The 22,807-nt window shown below is 40.0% G+C and overlaps 1 protein-coding gene across 6 annotated transcripts in view; it reads left to right on the forward strand.

Annotated features, from left to right (window-relative positions):
* ttc28 (tetratricopeptide repeat domain 28) overlaps positions 1 to 22,655 on the forward strand; it is a 235,723-nt gene extending 213,068 nt beyond the window's left edge. For 4 of the 6 annotated variants that reach the window (XM_083569228.1, XM_083569229.1, XM_083569231.1 and 1 more), the window contains 15 exons: positions 2,258 to 2,387; positions 3,603 to 3,821; positions 5,653 to 5,821; positions 13,000 to 13,140; positions 16,123 to 16,267; positions 16,546 to 16,725; positions 17,083 to 17,570; positions 17,920 to 18,167; positions 18,266 to 18,390; positions 18,632 to 18,848; positions 19,425 to 19,501; positions 19,694 to 19,717; positions 19,912 to 20,041; positions 20,211 to 20,318; positions 20,432 to 22,655. In XM_083569228.1, coding sequence (XP_083425354.1) covers positions 2,258 to 2,387; positions 3,603 to 3,821; positions 5,653 to 5,821; positions 13,000 to 13,140; positions 16,123 to 16,267; positions 16,546 to 16,725; positions 17,083 to 17,570; positions 17,920 to 18,167; positions 18,266 to 18,390; positions 18,632 to 18,848; positions 19,425 to 19,501; positions 19,694 to 19,717; positions 19,912 to 20,041; positions 20,211 to 20,318; positions 20,432 to 21,939 — 3,909 coding nt within the window. In that variant the 3' untranslated portion in view covers positions 21,940 to 22,655. The remainder of the gene's footprint in view (positions 1 to 2,257; positions 2,388 to 3,602; positions 3,822 to 5,652; positions 5,822 to 12,999; positions 13,141 to 16,122; positions 16,268 to 16,545; positions 16,726 to 17,082; positions 17,571 to 17,919; positions 18,168 to 18,265; positions 18,391 to 18,631; positions 18,849 to 19,424; positions 19,502 to 19,693; positions 19,718 to 19,911; positions 20,042 to 20,210; positions 20,319 to 20,431) is intronic. The other 2 variants (XM_083569230.1, XM_083569233.1) reach the window with 1 other exon arrangement.
* Positions 22,656 to 22,807: the final 152 nt, after the last annotated feature.

The following is a 22,807-nucleotide window of genomic DNA, read 5'->3' on the forward strand; positions in this document are numbered from 1 at the left end:
TTTCTAGGAAGCCAGATGGAGTTGCACTGGCTCTGCAGTAGTCTACTCCTGCCTAGTAAGGTTTGAAAGAGCTCCTTCGGGAGCACTGTGATTCCTGCATATGATGACGTTCTTTTTTTTCTGCCAGCATTGTGAGCGTAAGATGACAGTGTACTTACTCATGTACTGAGTGTCTTTGGGGAAAGTGGCTACTTCGGAAGCTAGAGTGTTTATATCATCATGCAGCCTGACTGTAAATGAAACATCCTCGTCGGTGGGGACGGACGTCCTTTAGACGCAGTTGAGAGGGTCATTACTCTGTGCTGTCAGTCACATATCGCATGAGTGCACTGCATGAGAGAATGCACAAATCCAGAGGAGACATTTGCACTCAGGTTGTTAATGATTAGTCGATGATCATTAATTGCAGTTCAATCAAATGATCGAAGTTCCTCAGACAGTTTTTTTGATGCGAGGCAATCCTAACAGAGGACAACATGCATGTTACTGCTTATAGCTTGCTAGGATGCTAAATTGTCGATGCTGTTGAGGATGTCTGGTTAACTTGACTAGTCAGTGAGGTAACCATTAATATTGTTGCCCACTTTAGAATTCCCATGTGAGCTTGCCATTTAAACTAAATTCCCAGTACTTTGGAGTGGTCTTGCTAACCTGGATAATTAGTGTGTGTGTGTGGGTTGTTTATTCGCATTTCATTTTAGTATACATGTTCATGTTGATGTCCTTGCAGTGTTGGACTTTTTCTGTTAAAATCGATTGATAAATGTTGTTAAAACATTACCTCCTGCCAATCATTAAAGCTTTATATTGAATTGTTTGTTGTCTGTTTACCATTTATAGCCTGAAAATGCTAGTTGGCTCTACATATTCTTATGTATTCTAGATTAAAGTTGTGTCACAATGACTCCATAGGGAGACATTGTTAACACAGTTACACTGATGTTTCAAAGAAGAAGAAAAAAAATTCAGTGGCCTCAAACTCGTGAAATTAATTCCAGAAAGCAGCGCAACTATAAAATGTAGTTACATTGTTGCTTCGGCTGGAGATGGAGGTCTGTGAGATGATGTGTGTAATGTTGTTTGAGGAGGTTTTGTCATAAATTGTAAAGCAAATTGTAAAAGCGTTTTGTTTTTGTTTTTTACGTGAATGTGTGCAGTCTTTGTGAATGGGCCTAACATGAACCTGAAAGAATTCACCAGCAACAATCTTTTGTGTTGAGTAATGAAAGTAAAGCTGTCGCTACCTCTTCTGCTGTGTGTGTGTGTGTGTGTGTTTGAGGCGGATAGATATCTCTGGACCTGGGCCGGGTAAATCACAGGCAACGTGAGAGTTTGTATGTGGGTTTGTGTATGTGGGTTTGTGTGCTGCAGAAGCATTCCACTCTTAATTGATTGCAGGCTAGTCTTGGCGGATGCTGACGAAAAGAACACTGCATTCCACTCCTGCAGCTCCACTAGGCAGCGTGCACACAAGCACATGCAACTCGGACACGCTCTCGTCATGCAATCGCAATGTTTAAACACACAAAAGTGCAAACTTTAAAATTAAAACTTTGTATAATCTGAATACATGTGCACACAAAAACAGTCCAACACTGACATTTATTGTCGCTTTGTGTGTATGTGTGTGTCTGTGTGTGTTTGTGTGTGTCTGAGAGACACAATGGCTCCATCTCTCTGTCTGAATGAAGGAAAGGAATAATTATAGAAAAATAGTGCGCCATTCACACTGTACAGAGCCTCTTTATTCGTCACGTTAAATGAAAAACAGACCGGCGCTAAAGCGCAAACAAACAGCAGCCTATGTCTCGAGCTCTATTCACTTATAGACTTCCTCTTACAAACATTCTTCTTTTACCTTCCTCCTTTTCACGTTTTTGATGGCCCCAACAGGTTTAAATTGCTGTCTGGATCGACAGTCAGCTTCTGTTGTGCAATTTCTTTTGTGAAAATGAAGTGTTCTACATTTTGTAGGTTTTGAAGGAAGGTAAAGGAGAGGGAAAGGGTGAGGACATTCTCTTAATACAGAAAGCCTGTTGCAACATAGGAGCTTGGGTTTCTAATCATAGAGGTCTCATGCCACCTGCTGTTCAGCACAGGGAACCGGAAAAATGTTCTTCTGAGGTTTCCATGACAATTTCCAATGTGAAATTTTTGCAAAGGGTGTGCTTGTTTTTTTTGGGTTTTTTTTAATACAGGATATTATACACCAAAAAATAAGGGATATATATATGTTTTTTGTTCTTTTCCCCTTTAGTTGTATCGTGCGTCAGCTTTATTCGAAACCATTCGACATGATGCTCAACACAGCACCGATTACAAACTGTCCCTGTTCGACCTCCAAACCTCCTCCTACCAGGCTCTCCAGAGGGTCCTCGTCAGCCTTGGTAGGCCCTGTTTTGAATCTTCTCTCCCAATAAGTGTAGTTTTCAGCACAAGATGCGACATTGTTCCAAAGTTGTATATTATAATTAAATTATATAATAAAATATTGTAATGTGTTTTCAAAATAAAGTATATCAAGCATTGTGCCAGCTTCTAACATTGAATTACCTCTGGAATAAACAGCACAGGATCCAGAAATTTCTAATGACCTTCAGTTATTAAAAAAATAAACACTAATATGTGTTATTTTTATAGAGAGAACAAAAATTTTCATACACTATTTGTACTGTATAAAATATTTAGATAGTCAACATGCATATGAAAAGCGCACGATGCGTTTCATTTTGAAGATTTCATTTTAAAAACCGGCACTAGAATGCAAATCGTATGAAAGCCGCAGCTCGGAGAAGTAACCTCATTAAATCTAAATAAAGAGCATGAAGCGTTTGCTCTGCTTAATGTTATTAGGAGTAATGCAGGCTCATCATAAATTCATGCCCTTTCCAGACTCATGAACAAAATGTTTAATCAAAACACATTTGAGTTTTACCAATCAAAAAAACCAAGCTTTCTTACCGTATCAATGCTGAACTCCAAGTATACAGAATCAGTCCTGATATTAGGTTCAGTCTGACTTTCCGATTCACTTGCATTCAAGTACTTGTTTTCAGAAGAATGTACAGCTCAATTTCGTTCAGAAAACATTCAGAATTTGTATTATTGTGTAGAGATTATTATGACCCGAGATTACCAAGTAAAAAATAAAGATAAAATTGTAAAAAGGCAGCTAAATATTAAAATAAATGTCCCTGTTTCATTCATTTTGTCTGTTATTTAAGGGTTTTGTGTACATATTGTTTAAATTGAAAATTTTTTATTAAGGGTGTTTAATAAGAAATCAAAGTGGCTCTCCCGAGACAACCATTGCTAAGCAGTAAACAGAACACGAGGGTTTATCTGTTTCTGGGAATACATCCAACCAGCGCAGCATGCTCACCTGCTGTACTAAGCGTCCACTCCAAGGGTATCTATAATATATCATATAATACAATTATATTGCTGTAACATCTAAAGACATGGACCGGGTCAGTGGGTTCTGGCAAAGAGCACAAAGAAGCTTACTGGCAAAATAACGAACAGAACAGAAGGGTGAAATGATCTGCAAGATGCGAGATCAGCATGGCTACGGTGTTAATGTGAGTCTATGACGATCTCAGGTCACCACGATGAAGCACTGGCAGTGGCTGAGCGTGGCCGGACGCGGGCATTTGCTGACCTGCTGGTGGAGCGGCAGACGGGCCAGCAGGATTCAGACCCGTACACACCCGTCACTGTGGAGCACATCTTGGACACGGTGAACAGTCAGCGTGCTCTGGTGCTGTACTACTCAGTGGCAGCTGGTTACCTGTACAGCTGGCTGCTGGCCCCAGGTTCAGGTAAGAGAACTGATAAGAGCAGTTATGATTTGAAAATATTCAGACTGTTATTTCCTAAGAGTCTACGGTGTGCTGCACAGGGATTGCTGCACATTTTCCTTCAAAAAATCTAGTATGTGATAGGAAAAATGGAATTCTCAACTAGTAATTAGGATATGGTGTATATAAATGTGATGGTTGGATGATTGGTTGGGATTATAATGATTGGTTGGGTGGGAAGTGTGAAGTGGGTGGAAAAGGCTGTATGAAAGATCCATATGAAAGATCCAAGAGTTGGATTAGACAAGTGAATTAATAGGTGGGTGAGCAGATGACTGGGTGAATGCGATAGATCAGTGTTCCCCAACCTTTTTTGCGCCACTGACCGGATTGATGTCTGACAATATTTTCACAGACCGGCCTTTAAGGTGTGGCGGATAATTACAACAAAATAAAATGATACAACCGGCAAAAAAACTGGTATTTTCTAAATATAATAATAAACGTGTACCCACTGTGTTGTTTTTTGTTCATTTTGCTCGTTTGGGAGGTTCAATTTAGCTGTAATGTATTATGTGTTAGCGGCCGCAGCCCCTTTAAGAAGGTAGTGGATGTAGGTAAGACATGTGACCGAGGCACCACAACAGGCATTAAGAATGAGTTATAGATAGATGTGGCGGAGAAAATCCAATAATTTTCCAAAATAAAACATCGTTCAGAATCAAATAATAAATACATTTATGTATTCTTTCTGTGTGGTCCCAATTGACCCACAGACCGGTGCCGATCCGCGGCCTGGGGGTTGGGGACCACTGCGATAGATGACTGGGTGGGTGGAGAGATAATGGAATCTAGGAGCAGGTATGGATGCTGCAAGTGACTACATGGCAACTGAATGTATGGATGGTCCAGGCGAATGAACTGGGGACTGGATAAGGGGTGTGGATTGTGGGGAGGGCAGATTGATATATTGTATCATTAGAATCATCAATAGGGTTGGATAGGTGGATAAATGGATTAATGGCTGTATGGATGCTTTGGGTAGGTGGGAGAGTGCTTAGTTAAGTGGATAGCTGGGTCTCTGTATGAGAGCCAGAGGTGTGAGACAGACCCAGCATACACAGTCGGATAAAAAAACCGAGCCTAGACTGAAGACATGCTGAGCTCCTGTCTGTCCCCCCCCAACACACACACACACACACACACACACACACATGTACACAGAGCTGAACATTTTGTGTGAAGCAGCCATATCCCTCACACCTCCTGTTCCCTGCAGCTCATTGTCTGCTGCCTGCTGCTTGGCTGTAACTAGTAAAAAGCTGTGAATTAACGCAGAGCGGCAGTGCCACCTGCCTCCCTATTCCTCACACATTCTCTCCCTAAGATACGTACACATATATACACATTCACACATGTTCACATATCACACACACACACACACACACACACACACACACACACACACACACACACACACACACACAAATGCCTGAAACAGACATCTTATTATTACACTACACACAAACAGAGACACAGCTGTGGGAGTTTATTTATTCGCTCTGAACTCGTTCTATTTCTTATTCTGCAGCTTCTTACAGGATGGACTTTGTCCTTCAGTTAAATGACTTACTATTTGAAGTTCGGTGTTTTAAACCAAGGAAGCAAGAATACTACTCTGTCTAATCAGTTTCTGGTTCTTATGTTATCCATGACCTTTACAGCAAGGAGATTTTCATAGACTGAGCCAGAGAGAGTACACCACATTTATTTCTGCTTACTGCAAAATATTATAAAATGATATTTTATATGTTCACACGTTGCGGTAAGTCAGTTGGCCGTTCTTCGACAGGAATTCTCAAGTTCCATGAAGTGTATCTCGGTGATGGGATTTCGGAAAGCGGGCAATCTGACTTCCAGGAGGCTGGGGCCGTGTCCATGCAAGGGGGTGGAGCATTGTCCTTGGAGCAGCACATTGCCAATGCAAGAGAAGCTCTTGGAGTGGATGCCTACTACAGCAGGTGAGCACCCTAGACGAGCCAGACAGTCTGGCAATAGAGTGATAGATAGGTTCATCTATCACCAGGTTGCAGTGGCATGATGAATGTCTGCCTTAATATAAAACAGATCTAGTGCTTTGTTTCCAAAGCAATACATTTTTTGGAAGTATGTTCTCATTTTCAATAAAGCCAGTTCATAAGGTTTCATGTTGGGAAAATCCAAAAATGTAAAAACGGCTTATTGTGACCAAATCACAACACAGCCTTTAAAGGAAATATGGGTTTTTTTCGGATGTGACCTCATTAATCCTTGGATGTAATTTGGGCTTAAGAATCAACAAAAAGAAGGATGTAATTTCAGTTCTGAATTGAGGAACTCTGTATCTGATGTTGCAGTGTAAGTGCACGGTCATTACCATGAGGTCATATTGAGGTCGTCTTTGCAATAATAGACTGTTAGTCTCAACTTTTTTTATTAAATATTACAGATTATTTGACTGTTCTTCATTGAAACAGCACCACATGCCTCAAAATCAAAAAAGCATTTAAGGAATAATCTCCGATCAATATTCGAATAGTGAAAGGAGGAATACAAAGTAATGAATACCTACAGCCATTGCACTTCTGGGGTATGAATCTGTGAGCGTTAAAATACATTCAAAAGGATGCAGTCATATCAGATGAAGGTTGTAAGTGCAGCAGGATGGAGCACTGTGTATTTGTGTATGTGCTGCAAGTTTATCCCACAGGGGCCACTTCTCACCACACACACTGAGAAATAAGCACTGACAGCTGGACGGGGGGGCATCCGGTTTCACTGATAAGTTCGTGACCTAAAGTACACAGGTTTATTTTAAAGTGAGTATTTGTGGAAATTGCCTTTTCCCGTATTTTGGTGGTTTTTAGACCCCAAGAAGTTGCAGGTACATTGAAAAAGAGACATCTAGTTCAGACAATAATCTCTCTATTAATAATCTCAGAGTTCATTTAGATATAATTGGGCAATAGCTCATCAATTGTGTAGTTCAACACAGCATTCTAGTGAGCTAACAGTAGCCAGACAATGCAGTGTTATGCCAAAATGCCTGATGAGCTTCTGCAAATATGTTTCTTAATTGCTCCCCAAAGGCTGCCTTCTACAGTACAGTATCAGTCTAAGCAGGCCCCCGCCTTCGACTGCTGCCCAATCCTTACAGCACCGTCCCTTACGGTCCCTCCTGCAGGTGGTGAGCCCACGGGAAGGCAGCCCCACGTCACTCCGACGTCACGGACCTTGATATTTCCCTCGTAATTCTTTTTCAATTAACACATTTTGTATTATATCTCTGTTAAATTGTTGATTCTAAACGGTGTTTGATTTTTTAGCATTGATTATTTTCCCCAAAGCAGCACTTTATCGATGAGGTGTAAAGGATTTTCCTAAAATGCGTTTTAATCACAGCCTTTGTAAGTTAGGGCTTGAACTGTAATGGGTGTGGTGATTTCCTTTTGATTGTGTAGTCCGTGGAAGTTTGCCCATTCAGCAGAAAGAAATAGAGTAGAAAGTAAGGGCTGGGTGCGAATAATCTATCTATCTATCTATCTATCTATCTATCTATCTATCTATCTATCTATCTATCTATCTATCTATCTATCTATCTATCTATCTATCTATCTATCTATCTATCTATCTATCTATCTATCTATCTATCTATCTATCTATCTATCTATCTATCTATCTATCTATCTATCTATCTATCTATCTATCTATCTATCTATTACACAACCTAATGCCCAGTTAATATTTAATGTTTTCTGCATTAATTTATGTGCTGATGTTGATTTTTGTTGATATATGTACGTAAGCAAATCTTTCTATATACCGTGGTCATTTATTGCCAGTGCTGCTAGTAGAGGCAGTAAAATAGAGACAGGCAATAATCTAAATGAAGCAGCTAAATATAGTTTTCTAGTCTGAAAATATTACTAGATGAAGCCAATTCTACATTCATGAATTCTAGACTAGAAAGAAAACGTTTTCTTTTGCTTTATTAAGCTTTTAATAATGAAATTATTTGACTTGGAAAGATGTGTGTAAAGGCACACCCTGCTGACATACATTTTAAGAATTAAAAACTTCTATAATAGTAATAATAATAATAATAAATAATAGTAATAATAATAATAATAATAATAAATAATAATAATAATATAATAATAATTGCTACTGCATTCTTTTTCTTCTTCTACCTTCTCTTCTTCTCATTATTATTTTCATTATTTGTCAATATCGTTATTACTATTACTTCCACAGTATTATTATTGTTGTTCACATTTATTGCACTGCATTATTTAAAACAGCACTGAAGCTGGAAATGTAATTCGTGGCCTGTTTATGTTGGCGCTTAACTGAAGTGCAAGTTGGCAAATTCTTTCTTGCACAAAAAAATAAAGTTTTAAATTTTCAAAATATTTTGATCAAAACTATGACTCTCCAACTGCCTTTTTCAAACTTTTTTAAATTACTAGTTTACTAATACAAATTAATTGGCCCCCATTATAACCTCTATTATACTCAAATAACCCAATACTCTCAACGCTGCTGCCCGGGTTCGATCCCCGGTCAGGGAACCAACCCCAGCCATTAGGATTGCACAAGCCAGTGCACTCTTAGTGCCGGTCCCAAGCCCGGATAAATGTGGCGACCCCTAATGGGAGAAGCCGAAAGAAAGTTTAAACCAATACAGAAATTATATTTGAATGAACAGTTAAGTATTCCAAATGGCATATAGGACTGCTGACCTGCTGTGCTGTATCTTCTAGAGCTTTTTCTTCCACTTGATTATTAATTTTATAAACATTAACTAATAATCCTTTATTGCAAAATGGCATAATACACATATATTAATATGTGCACATAAAATCGACATGCTGCAAATCTTAAAATATCAGTAAAATGCAAAAAGATTTAATTTTGCAACAGTATTTTTAGTAGTAGTTGTAGTATAATGAAGAATAGTAGTAATGATAAGTCAAGTAGTAACAGTAGTAACAGTAAACGTTTACTAGTAACAGAAGTAGAAGCAACAGATATAGAAATAATAGTAGTTGAAGTATCAATAGAAACTACAGTGGAAGCATGAGTAGTGGTACTAAAAATAGTAAAAGTAGTAGTTATGATAGTAATAATAACAGAAGCAATTATAATAGTAGAAGTAAAAAAAACAGCAGTATAAACAGTAGTAGTAATAGTAATAGATGTAGTAGAAGTAGTAGTAGTAGTATTAATAGGACAAGAGTAGTAGTGATAGCAATAGTAATAGATCTAGTAGTAGAAGTAAACGTATTAATACTAGTATTATTAATTGTAGCAGTAATAGAATAGTAGTAGTTGTTGTAGTAGCAGTACTAATAGTGCTAGTAGTAAGAGAGGTAGAAGTAATAGAAGTAGTAATAGTAATAGATGTAGTAGTAGTGATTGAAGTAATAGTAATTAAAGTAGTAGAATATGTAGCAGTAACTATTTTTGCTTATTATCCGGTTTAAAGAAAATCTTGCTATATTTATTGATTTCATTCATTTTTAGACTCATTAGTAGTTCTTAATTGGATCTTCTCATTAATGAAAACACGACTATGCGAGTTTTTGAGGCATGTTTACGTGTTTCCTCTACAGTCTTTATCATCACCAGATCATTCATGATTTATTTGTCGAGCTCTTAAGCAAATTAGTTTCAACTCGTTTCCTCAGTCCTGAATAACTGCATATTTTCAATGTGAATAAGTAAATCTGAGATGTTATTGTCAGTTTCGACATGTTAATTAAGGGAGTAATTCCAGCTCAGCAATCCGCACACATCTGCAGTTGTTAGAGTTTATTAGGTGTAAATGAAAGCGCTTTGGCGCTGTAATATGGGCAGATAAGAGCTAGTTAACCCAATACATCGCAAAATACTCGCCTTATCTGCTCAAATCAGAAGGAAAGAGTTTTCCTTTTTCATTACAGCTAATCAGACAAATTTATTTCCGTGTACGCTTGCTGCAGAATGACTCGTTTTTAATTATCTCTGATAGTGTGTGCAGTATTTTCATCATGTGTGAAATTGTTTCTGCGTTTCCTCATTGCATCTTAATGCATTCTGAGCGCAGCAACATTGCACATTCAATAGCTTCATGCATTTTCCAGATGCTGAGAGAGAGAGTTTGTGTGTGTGCGCGTGTGTGTCCGGGTCTGTGCAGAAAAAAAAAAAATGCACAGTGCCGTTGTGGCTGAAAACATGAAAAGGTGTGTGTGTGTGTGTGTGTGTGTGTGTGTGTGTGTGTGTGTGTGTGTGCGTCAGTGCGCGAGTGTGTGCATGCGCGCGTGTGTGCAAGTTTGAGTGTGGGATTGTCATTGCCCTTCTAAATGTTTGCATATTATTCTTGAGCAGATTGTGTGTGTGTGTGTGTGTGTGTGTGTGTGTGTGTGTGTGTGTGTGTGTGTGTGTGTGTGTGTGTGTGTGTGTATTTTATTGCCCTTCTATATGTATGAATATAATGAAGGTTGAAGAGTGTGTGGGGGGGTTTAGGTTTAGTATAGAGAAAAAGAAATGCACAGAGCTTTTGTTGCTAAAAACAAGCTATGGGTGTTTTTCTCTTCAAGGTGCATTGCAACTATACACACACACACTCTGACACACACACACTCTGACACACACACTCTGACACACACAGAAACGGGAGCCGTATGTATTTCTTCCCAGTACAGTCATATTTTCCTCACTCATCTACTCCTTTTTCATAGCTTACATTGGCGCCTGGTACTTTGGGACCAACCACCATGTGCTCTGTCAGCACACACACACACACACACACACACACACACACACACACACACACACACAGACACACACACACACACACACACACGCACACACACAAATTAATCTGAGATGGAGGTAATACAGTCAGTGAGTTTTTCTACTGAACCTTAAAAGAATGTAACAGTACTTTCAGTCTAGCACATATACTATTGTGAAAACTAGCATGAAAGTAGTTTTGCAGTATTTATAATTTGAGCAACACTTGTTTTTTTTCTGTTAAGCATTTTGGTGTAAATTTGCAAGCTGCGATTTTAATTTGAACATTTTAACACCAGTTGCATTTAAGATAAAAATGTTTGGATGTGCCGTTACAGCAGAATAATCAGTAATGTTTATATGTATCCCAACATGAAGTAGAGGATTTTCTCTGTCTTATCATTACAAATGACACATAATTACAAATATTAGCAGTTACATATTTTTTATTGCATGTCTTTACATAAAGCTTCTGTAAAAACCAGCCAATCAAAATCCAGAATTAAAAATTCTATAGAATAAAACATGTTTAGGTACGCGCTGGAGAGAAGGGGAATGAAAGTCAGTAGGAGTAAGACAGAGTACATGTGTGTGAATGAGAGGGAGGGCAGTGGAGTGGTGCAGTTGCAGGGAAAAGAGGTGGTGAAGGTGGAGGAATTCAGGTACCTGGGGTCAAAGTGCACAGTAATGAAGAGTGTGTTAGAGAAGTGAAGAAAAAAGTGCAGGCAGGGTGGAGTGGGTGGAGAAGATGTTGAGGTTTTGCTTGGGAGTGATAAAGATGGACAGGATTAGAAATGAGTTTATTAGAGGGACAGCGCATGTAGGACTTTTTGGACACAAGGTAAGGGGGGCGAGATTGAGATGGTTTGAACATGTGCAGATGAGGGACATGGGGTATATCGGTAGAAGAATGCTGAGGATGGAGCCACCAGGAAGGAGGAAAAGAGGAAGGCCAATGAGGAGGTTTATGGATGTGGTGAGGGAAGACATGCAGGTAGTTGGGGTGGCAGATGTAGAGGACAGGGGGGTATGGAGACGGATAAACCTCTGTGGTGACCACTAATGGGAAAAGCTGAAAGAAGAAGAAGAAGAAGAATGCATGTATGTTGAAATGTATTTATAACATGTTTTGTTATGTACCACAAATTTGGAGGCACGCAATCATAAAGGATGTCTTTCGTTGTAGTAAAATTCAGTTTTCCGGTGACTTGAACTAGGAGACCCAAACATGGTGTACATGGGTTGTAGTGGAAGATCTTGAGCAGCCCGCTATAGAGCTCAACCCTACTGAACACCTTTGGAATGAATTGAAAACCCAGGCCTCTTCACCCAACATTAATTCCTGACTTTACTAATGCCCTTGATGCTGAATGAGCACAAATCTCCATAAGCACACTCCAAAATCTAGTGGAACATCTTCCCAGAAGAGTAGAGGTTATTATAACAGCAAATGGAGACTAACTGTGGAATGAGATGTTCAAAAACCACATACGAATCTTAAGCTTGGGTTTTCACAAACTTTTGTCTATACATTATATTTGGGTGAATTTATGGATCATAGGGTGATGGGCAGTTTTAGGACTTTTGTCTATATTGTGGTTTACATGGACAGGATGATGTATTATATTCAAAATACAATGTGTGCTATTATATACCTCAATGCGCATAATTTCTTTATGACTTCAATTCATTCGTAGATGTAGTCTTATAGCAAGAGTTTTTTTGCTGACAAAACAAGCAGAAAAGTGAAAAAAATCATATGGATTATTAGATACATTGCAATACTTTTATATGCATCAGGAAAAACATGAATACATTATCATATATTGTCCAACTCACATTTGCAAATGGATACGTTTTGTGTGGTATGTGGAAGTGGGCTGATATTTACCATGCAGCTCAACTCTTTATCAAAAGAGTTATTATAGTAAATTAACAGATTTGAAGTTAAAGGGAGAATTGTACAATGCAGCAGTGACTCAGCTCTGTGTCTTAGACTGTAGTGACACAATCTTTTCCTTACTTTCTCTCTCTACCTTACTCTGCTCTTTATCTCTGTTTTCCTCCTTTTCCTCCTCTTTATCGCTGTCTCTCCTGCCAGTTGAGATCTGTTCTCTTTAGACTGCAGTCAGCTGCATAATTAAAATGCTGACTGGCACATTAGGGCCTTTTTTCAGCCATTTTGACTATAAAATTGATGTTGCTTGTAGGAAATGCGCAAACCTGAGGAAATCCATAGACTAAGGCAGATTTACAAGGGAGCAATAAGTGATTTTAGATCTCCATCTGTGTAGCAGTGTATAATATAAAGTTTGTTTAAAAATGCCATGTCTGGAATGAAAGTGTGGGTGTGATGATGGATTGTGGTGTTTCTCCTTGACAGGGCATGCTCCAGCAGCGAAACTGAGAGCGAGGCGGGTGATCTACTGGACCAGCAGTTTGAGGAGCTCAACAACAAGCTGAACTCCGTCACTGACCCGACTGGTTTCCTCAGAATGGTTTCCAGAAACAATCTTTTTAACAGGTTAGATAACAAAAAACAGTGGGATGTAATTTTGTAAGCCTTGTGTACACTGTAGCCAGACTGCGATCTGCATGTGGTTTTCAGTGAATGATGGCAGTCAAAGCGAAGCAGACTGCAAACTGTACTCTGTGAAACGGCAAGAAGAGCTACTACAGTATCTTCCTAGAGTACAAGTGGAACCCAATGAAATATCATTATGGCTTTTAAACAGCATTTTTCTTAGAGAGCAAAGACAAGCTGAGAACATAGAGTAGTATGAACTGGGACCAAAATGCTTTGTGCACACAAAGGTACAATCATAGAGCAGTAAAGTGAGCAGTCACTTCAGACTTCAGATTCACTTCAGACTCTTCAGTTTTGAGGGGACTGAACAATGATGAACATTGTATTCATAGTTCATATGCTTGGTCTTTTGTGTGTGTGTGTGTGTGTGTGTGTGTGTGTGTGTGTGTGTGTGTGTGTGTGTGTGTGTGTGTGTGTGTGTGTGTACTGTAGTACTGTATACTTTAATACTGTATAAAATTTGTGTTTATGAGGCAGTAATACCGTATAAAAATTAGGCAAGATACAATAACTATCTAATAAAAGCTAAATGTATTAAGGTCGGTGGTTAGAAATAGTCTCAGTTATGATAATCATGCTAATTTACCACCTCTGCACATTTTCACTGTAATCTGGTTTGCATCCACATTTAATTGGGTGTTAACCTATAAAAGTGCACATTCTTTCAGGAGAAAAAAACTTTAATTAGAAGTAAAAAGAGTCATGCTAAATAATACCCAATGTCTCCTGCAATCATGGAGACTTGCTCACACAGCGTACAGCAAAAGATGAAGTGTTGTACTACCTGAGGCCGGTCGTGAGTCCACACATCAGTGGTCTCTCACTTGTCATAAACTCTGGTGACCTACACAGGCTCACAATAAATTTTTTCAGTACCACCCAAAACCATTAAATCATTTCTATGAACAAGTACTTGTTCCTTTTGTAACGTTTCCATTTCAGTACAGAATGTAGATGTCAATCTCTGCACAATTTCAAGTGACTTTCTTCTTCCCCTCCTTATGTTTATAATAATATTGCACAAGTATGGATAATGCGTAGTTCTAAACCAAACATCAGTAAGATGTGCAGACACAACCAGAAATTCCTGAAGCTTAGTGGTGGAGGCTAATGGATGCAATGGGTGGCAGTGGGAATTACAGAACAAGTTGTGATTATTAAATTATAATGACATTTTTATATGTGGCGCCTGGGGAAACCCTTCATCTAGTTATAATGTTGTAAATTCTGGCTGTCCACTAAAATTACACACTTAACTAGCAAACCTTAGACATCTTTAGGGAGATTGATCTTTGCTAAAAAACCTAGACTGCATTAGAAAGTATGTTAAATATATTCATATATTTGTTTTTTTAAGAAGAGATGTCAAATTATGTATGCAGAAAAAAAAATCTTTTTAATATTAAAAAGCCTACAATTTATGGTCATTTGCTGTATTCAGTGACTGATCAGATGTTATTGCTAATATTGTTCTTAAATGACTTGGTGTGAATTTAATTAGCCCAAAGCATAAATTTCACACAAATCAGACATTAGTGCTGGACATGTGGTGTGGCTATGGTACATAACATATAAATTGATTTGGACCCATTGGTTTGTACATACAATCAGTGCGAAAATTTATCACTTAATATTGAAAGTTTTAATAAACTTTAACAACATTTGTATATCCTTACAGATCTGATGCCTTCATTGTTTAATTCATAGGATCTATATACTGTACATACTGCACATAAAGAATTTAACATACAAATAACAGATAGTGAAGAGCAATTCAGTGGCATCAGTATTCTTCTCTGAGGTTGTGCATGTTAACCATGTAGTGACTTTTTTTTTGTTAATTTTTACATATTTCTTTAGTTTTCTTTTTGTGTACTTTTTTGTTATTAGTATTATATTACAGAAATGGTAATATATGAAATCAGATTTTAACAGGCAGTCAGATTTGAGAATTGAACAGCATTGTGATATGAATGTGAATTATATAACAATTCACATTCACATCACAATGCTGTTCAATTCTCAAATCCGACTGCCTGAAATCTGATCAGCCTGAGCTGCTACTAAGTGTAGAATGATTCAGTGATGAAGTTTCCAGTCAAGGCTGATCATTAGGGGACTCCGTGTCAGGGTAAATTTCGCCACTCAGCTGGTTATTGCACTTCCTCATTTATTTAAAGAGTGTAAAAAAGAGACTGGGATAAAAAAAAGAAGAAGAAAAAACACTTAAAAGACTTGTCTAAAGGGGGGGGGGGAGACTGTGAGAGAATGTGAGAACATTCTGTGAAGCATTGTCTATACCATATTTTAATGAGAAAATCACTTTTAATGTAATGAGTCTGAGGTGCTCATTGCTACGCTGTGGAGTTATGAACACTCTGGCTTCATTAGCACAGAGGCGACATCTACAATCAATACCCCCGTTCCTGCTTTTTCAGACAGAGGAACCTGCCAGTGATCATTCCTAATCTATCTAGAAGTGACTAAGACTGTTGTGGTTCCAAGTCGCAGCTCAATAATCCAATTATTTTTCTAGTTGATCAGCTGCATACAAACCATATGCATTTATTAAACACTCATTAATCCTGTCTACGTTATATGCAGATTCTAGATTTGAAAAAAACACTTTATATTTTTTTAAAATCTACATACACATAGGCTAAAAATACTAGCAAAAAAAAAATAATAAGTCAAATCCTTTGAAACTAAATTATGATCAGTACACCACAAATCATGTTTATCTCCTGGAGAGTGGTGTGGTGGGGTTTTAAAATTCTGCAAGCACTTATTCGCTTTCTGCACAGATACACAGTGCCATCTAGTGGCATGTCTGTATAGTACGACATATATAGCAGAGTGTCTATGCTGCTTCCTAATCATCACGGTGTGTTATGTTCTGTGTGTGATCCCTTGCCTCAGGAGCTGTCAGAGTATGACGAGTCTTTTCAGTAACACGGTGTCTCCAGTGAAAGAGGGGAGTTCCTCTCTCTCCCGACGCTCCAGTACCCTCAGCAAGCCTCCCCTTCGTGCCCTCTATGACCTTCTCATCGCTCCTATGGAGGGGGTAAGGCACTGCAGCATGGGACTTATTCTTGTTTGTATTTATTCATGTTTATTTCTTGTTTATTTCTTAAATAGATTTTTAGATTACCACAAAATTTCATGTGTTGCTTCAATATATAGATACAGTACATGGGCCTGTTTTATGCTACACAACATCATTGAGATAAATCCAGCATCAGGCATCAATTTGGAAAAAAAAGCTAAAATCCCAAATGGCATCCTATATAATATTTATTCTCTTTCCATCTCTCTTTGTCTCTCCATCCCTGCCTCTTCCAGGGTCTGATGCACTCCAGCGGCCCGGTAGGCCGGCACAGGCAGCTGGTGCTGGTTCTCGAAGGCGAGCTCTATCTCATCCCGTTTGCTCTGCTGAAAGGAAGCTCCTCCAATGAGTACCTGTACGAGCGCTTCAGCCTTATAGCCATGCCCTCCATCGGCAGCCTGGGGGCAAATGCCAAGGTCAGATATCTATTACTCGTTGTGATATAAGGTACAATATATTTAGGCATATTATTGTTTTGCCTTTGAAAGTGCTTGGTGAAGAACCATTATTTTATTATTCTATTTTCTATAGGTTTCTATAATTATACAACATAAACAGCACATAAATACATAATATATAATATAAATACAAAAATTAATGAGAATTTTTAAACTGAGCTTCCCAGTCTTTAAAAACTTTTGAGTTCAAATTATTGTAAATAAATTTGAAATGCAATAATTTACATTGATGATAATTGTATTTGTTCTCTCTCTCTCTCTCTCTCTCTCTCTCTCTCTCTCTCTCTCTCTCTCTCTCTCTCTCTCTCTCCTAAGGTTCATCCTCGGCGTGCGGGCCCAGCGTTGTGCCCAGGGGGCAGCTCTGCAGTGGTGGTAGGAAATCCTCGCTTGCCTGCCTCAGTAATGGAGCGCTGGCTTTGGGGTCCGATGCCTTCTGCCGAAGAAGAGGCCCACATGGTGGCGGAGCTGTTGGGTTGTCAGCCTTTAACCGGTCCTAATGCCATTAAACAGCGGGTCATGAGTGCCTTGAGCCAAGCTGAGTGTGCCCACTTTGCCACACATGTCTCTTGGAAGCTGGCAGCTCTGGTGCTATCACCCAATCAGGATGTAGGCACTGGGCATGGTGCTAATACTTCAGGCGGGGCAGCTGGAGGCACTGAGAGCAGCTTGAAATCTAACTACAGTATCAAAGACGATGCTAGCGATGCCGAGAGTGTGTGTGACAGCCCGCCACCGCAGGAGTTTCTGCTTACAGCTGCAGACATCCTGGACCTCCGAATGCCTGTCAAACTCGTGGTGCTGGGGTTAGTCTGTCTCTGTGTTAGAGAATGAAAATGCAAATAGCTTTATATCATATATTAAATACTGTATGTATTGTTTTACTATTTTTTTAACTTGTAATGTAGAGTATTCTTCTTACTTAGTCTTCTAAGTGTGTATCAAAGTAAATGTGTTTTAAATGCTTTTCTTAATACAGGAAAGCAGTAAAATCGTTCTGTGTAATCACCCATACACTACATACACAGTTTGTGTTAAACTGGCCATGCTCTGCTTCTCATGTTCTCAGTTGAGTTACAGACAATTTAGAAATGCCTTCATCTGTATCAGCTAATGGCCTTGCACAGCGTCTAATGTTAATGGTGATCTGTCCAGTTCCTACCAGGAATCAGATTGTAAGGTGACAGCAGACGGAGTGGTGGGACTGACTCGCGCCTTTCTAGCCGCAGGCGCTCAGTGCGTGCTGGTCTCTTTGTGGCCTGTGCCTGTAGCTGCCTCCAAAATGTTCGTCCACGCTTTCTACACAGCCCTGCTGAACGGCACAAAGGCCAGCGCCGCCCTCGCTGACGCCATGAAAACGCTTCAGGGCAGCAAGCAGTTCTCTCATCCTTCCAACTGGGCAGGTTAGGCCACGATATTATACACACCATACCACTGTAATGATCATTTTTATCCCAGACTTTATAGCAAAAACCACTCATCTTTTTGCATCTTTTCATAGGATTCATGTTGATTGGCAGTGATGTGAAGCTGAACAGTCCCTCGTCTCTGATTAGCCAAGCCCTGGCTGAGATCCTGCAGTATCCAGACAAAGCCAGAGATGCCCTGAGGGTTCTGCTGCATCTTGTGAGAGACGCACAAAGCATCATAGTATTAGAACGTGTGATGAATCATAATATCTCAGCCAGAATGTTACACACACAAAATTAAAAAAAAACAATTCCTGGTTTTCTTCATTTATCATTTCATGCTTGATTATTTCATTTAAAAAATCTGAGTACTGTATTTCAGCCAGCAGCAGAAAGTCTGACTTCCATGTATAACATATTTTTAGAAAATTCTGAATTTCCTGGTCTCTCACATCCAGGTTGAGAAATCGCTGCAGCGTATTCAGAGTGGTCAACGCAATTCCATGTACACGTCTCAGCAGAGCGTGGAGAACAAGGTGGGGGGCGTCCCAGGCTGGCAGGCACTGCTCAGTGCTGTGGGATTCAGGTTGGATTCAGGAGGTGCCGTTTTTTTCCCTATGGCAGATCCTGGAGATCGACTCCAACAGTGCAGCGCCACCCTGCAATCTCTGCTAGGTACTGTATGTTTGCACATCGTAGACTTAAACTGGTCACAATGAGACAATGTTTTTGTTTTTTTCATTTATGTATTGGAAATATGAAGCCCTCAACAGGGATAGCCTACAAATAAAACTAATGTACTGTACTAAAGCTTTTTATGCATCAGCACACATAATTATATTTCACACACTTTAACTATGCAGTTGTACTTTTTTTATTTATTTATCAGACACACACTTGTTTCCGATGCATTGAATTTTGTTGGGCTCAACAGCCCAACAGTGGATCTCTGATGGCTGCATGGTCTGATATGTAAAGCACTATAATTATAGTTAAAGGGGAGGATGCTGAAAAAAGTATTTAGAACATCGATGATGAGAAAATTACATGTGTAAAACATAAATGCACACCAAATCTTCTCAGGAACGGACATCACTGACATTTGAAGGTTACTTATTCATTGAGAAAGATTTACATTTTATTCAATGAACATCTCACTGAGAGATACTGACTAAAGGTGGAAACACGTTGGTAACTTGAATATGCTTAGATTGAGAAATCACAATGCCTTCTGCTGCTGTGTGTCCTCAGGTCTGCCCCCTCCTGCTCTCCAGGCCCTGTGCAAGCTCATTACAGCTTCTGAAACCGGCGAGCAGCTAATCAGCAGGGTGAGGCATTGCAACAGAGCACAGCACTACACACAACATACATGGCTTCAAATATGAAAGCTGTCTTTATGGTTACATGCATCTTGAGCAGTATTTTCAGAGGCTTGCATGCATATTGTGCAGTTACTAATGCTTGCTTCACATGCCATTAAATCCTGTATTCTTCTCTTTTTCTTAACCTGCCATTTGAAGGCTGTTAAAAATGTAGTGGGAATGGTAAGTGCTTTCAATAATCGCACTCAGCTTCATTGACCTGCCTTTCTAAACATACCTAATAATAATAATAATAATAATAATAATAATAATAATAATAATTATAATAAATCTAGTTCTGCAGTAAAATTTGTATTTCTTGTTTCTGATCAGTCGTTATACGACCCTCTTCTAAATGTACAAATCATTCTTGGCAGCTTCACCAGGTGCTGGTCCAACTGCAGTCTGGAGAAAAGGAGCAGGATTTTTCACTGGCCCCCATCCAGGTGTCCATCAGCGTGCAGCTCTGGAGGCTGCCGGGCTGTCATGAATTCTTGGCTGCTCTGGGTAAGTGCTGAAGCAGACTCAACATGCTGTCTGAAGTATGTGAGGTTATGGTATTGTAGCTTTATCAGGTTACATTCTGTGTCATGTGTGTGTTCCAAGTATGGACTTTGGAGCCTCTCTGTCTTTCTCCCAAGCACTTTAGCTCATTTGTTCTGCCTTTCTATCGTAGGATTTGACCTGTGTGAGGTGGGCCAGGAGGAGGTGGTGCTAAAGACTGGGAAGCAAGCAAACCGCCGCACCATGCACTTTGCCCTACAGTCTCTTCTGGCCCTGTTTGGTAAGACTCATCATCTGCTTATTAACCCATCTGATTAAAAGGTGCTCATGAGTCACTGATTGCATATTGCATACAAATGGCTAAATAGAAATGTCTGTTCCTAATTTTTTTAGACTCCACTGAGCTTCCTAAGCGTCTGAGTCTGGACAGTTCCTCATCCCTGGAGTCTCTGGCTTCAGCTCAGTCTGTATGCCAGCAGCTGCCTGTGGGATATGCTAATCCACCCTTCTCCCCTCCATGCCCTGACAGCCTGGCTTCAGACGCCATCTCTGTCTACAGCCTGAGCTCCATTGCCTCATCCATGAGCTTCCTTTCACGGCCTGATGGAGCATCAGATGTCACCGGACAGCGTCCACGCCATGCTAGCCTGTTCACCCCACAGCGGCAGTCGGCTGTGCCGCGTAGCCGCTCTTCCCCACATGGTGCTGCCCGTGGGCACGATGAGGATGAATATCAAGGCTTTAGCATCATCAGTAGCGAGCCACTAGGCACTCATTGCGACACACTTCCCCGACCAGCGGGGCATCAGCGTGGCACTGGCCGTGGGGGAGCAGGTAGAGGTTATGTGGCATCAGTTTCATCCAGAGGCAGTGTCAGCACTCCAACATCGCCTGTGAAGACCGCTAGCCTGATTCCCAGTGCCAACTCGCCCTTCCAGAAGACCGGCAAAGCAGGCAACTCAGACACTGGAGAGTCAGATCAGTCTAGCACAGAGACAGACAGCACAGTGAAATCGCAGGAGGATCACCCACCCGCACCTGCCGCACCTCTCGATCCACAGGAGCTGGCTCAGAAGATCCTAGAGGAGACACAGAGCCACATGCGGGCAGTGGAGACACTCCAGAGGGGCAGCATTTCAGGACCAGGTGATGCCCCAACACCAACTGGAGGCACTGTCTTCCGCTGCTCAGAGACCAGTGCTTTCAGCCGACCCAGCAGTAGAGCTAGCATCAAATCACAGAAGCTCCAAAAGATCAGCTCGGGTTATAACAGTCCTGCCATGTCAGAGACATCCCTGAAGGACGGCAGTCAGCCATCACCCACCTCTGACAGCCTTCATGCCCAGTTGAAGCTTAAATACCCCAGCTCACCTTACAGCGGGCACATCTCGCCTAGCTCAGGCCACCAGTCACCCGCAGGCAGCGTACCCTCTCCCGCCCTGTCTTATTCATCCACCGGCTCCACACGTTCCAGCCCAGGCGACCTTGACCGGCTCAAACTGGCTGCCATCGATGAGAAAGTGCAAGCAATTCACAATCTAAAGACCTTTTGGGCCAGTGCAGCTCAGCAGCAGCAGTCTGGACCAATGAGAGCCTTCCATGGCGGAGCAAAATTGAGTGCCTCCCAAAGGGATGTCCTAGGCCTTCTTAATCTTTCACCCCGTCATGGCAAAGATCACAACTTGCCCAGCCATGAACTTCAAGACATGGGACTTCAGTCGATGGAGCCCAGCTCTAAAAACCCACCCAATGGCCATAGGAAGATGGAGCCAAAAAGAGTTGCCCCCTCTCCCACGGCTTCTACAGGGAGTAGCCCTGGTTCCCATACGATCAGACTGCCCACTGAGAATGGGTATAAATTTCTTTCCCCTGGGAGATTCTTTCCCTCATCTAAATGCTGAAAGGTTTTCTCCTACATTTGAGTTTTTTTCCTGAAATGGTAGGAGTGGAATATTTGGATGCGTGCCATTCCTTTGGCAGCAGTAGAAAGGATAACACAAGGTTATGACCCAGAAATGAGCCTCATGTTTGTCCACTGTGTCAGATTGACCATAGAGCATATAATCCTTATGCTTCCACCTACACTGTAAAAGAACCATTGATATATGCAGACTGACCGAAAACTGACATGTCAGAAAAAAAAAAAAGATTATACCAAAATGGTATTAGTACAAAAGACGCTTGCTGTTTGTGTTAGTGAAGGACCACATGGCTTTGACTGGTTTGTTTGATTTGATTTGATTTATTTTTTTTTTTTTTCATTTTTAATATAATTATTGTTATTGTTATAATTATGGATTGTAATTGTTATTACAATTATTTTTTGTAAATTAAAACAAGTGTTTTGCAATCAGTATTATACATTTTTATATTAATAAAGAGACACACCATGCACAAAAAAGATGAACAAACATTTTCATATTTTTATTGAAATGGTGAAAAGAAAAATGCATCTGACCTGACATCTATGTGAATTGAGTGTCAGTATTAAAGCATGGGTTCTCTTGCTCTTCAGTGATTTGATGTCTTTTTAACAACAACAAAAAAAAGAAGACATTTTTGCATATGTTCTCATCCAGAAATATCCAGTCATTTCTCAATAAAAGGGTTTAATTTACTTGCTTGGAGTTTTACATTTTTTTCCTTATGTTTATTTTCATGTTAATGCTTTTGAAATGAGAAATGAGAAATCTTAATAATAAACAACTGCATATTGGACTGGAAAATAAACTGCAGCATTTTCAGATATATTTTCAAAGACTCAAACTA

This window comes from Silurus aristotelis, assembly GCF_946808225.1.
Source record: "Silurus aristotelis genome assembly, chromosome: 18".
In the NCBI taxonomy this organism is placed as follows: Eukaryota; Metazoa; Chordata; class Actinopteri; order Siluriformes; family Siluridae; genus Silurus; species Silurus aristotelis.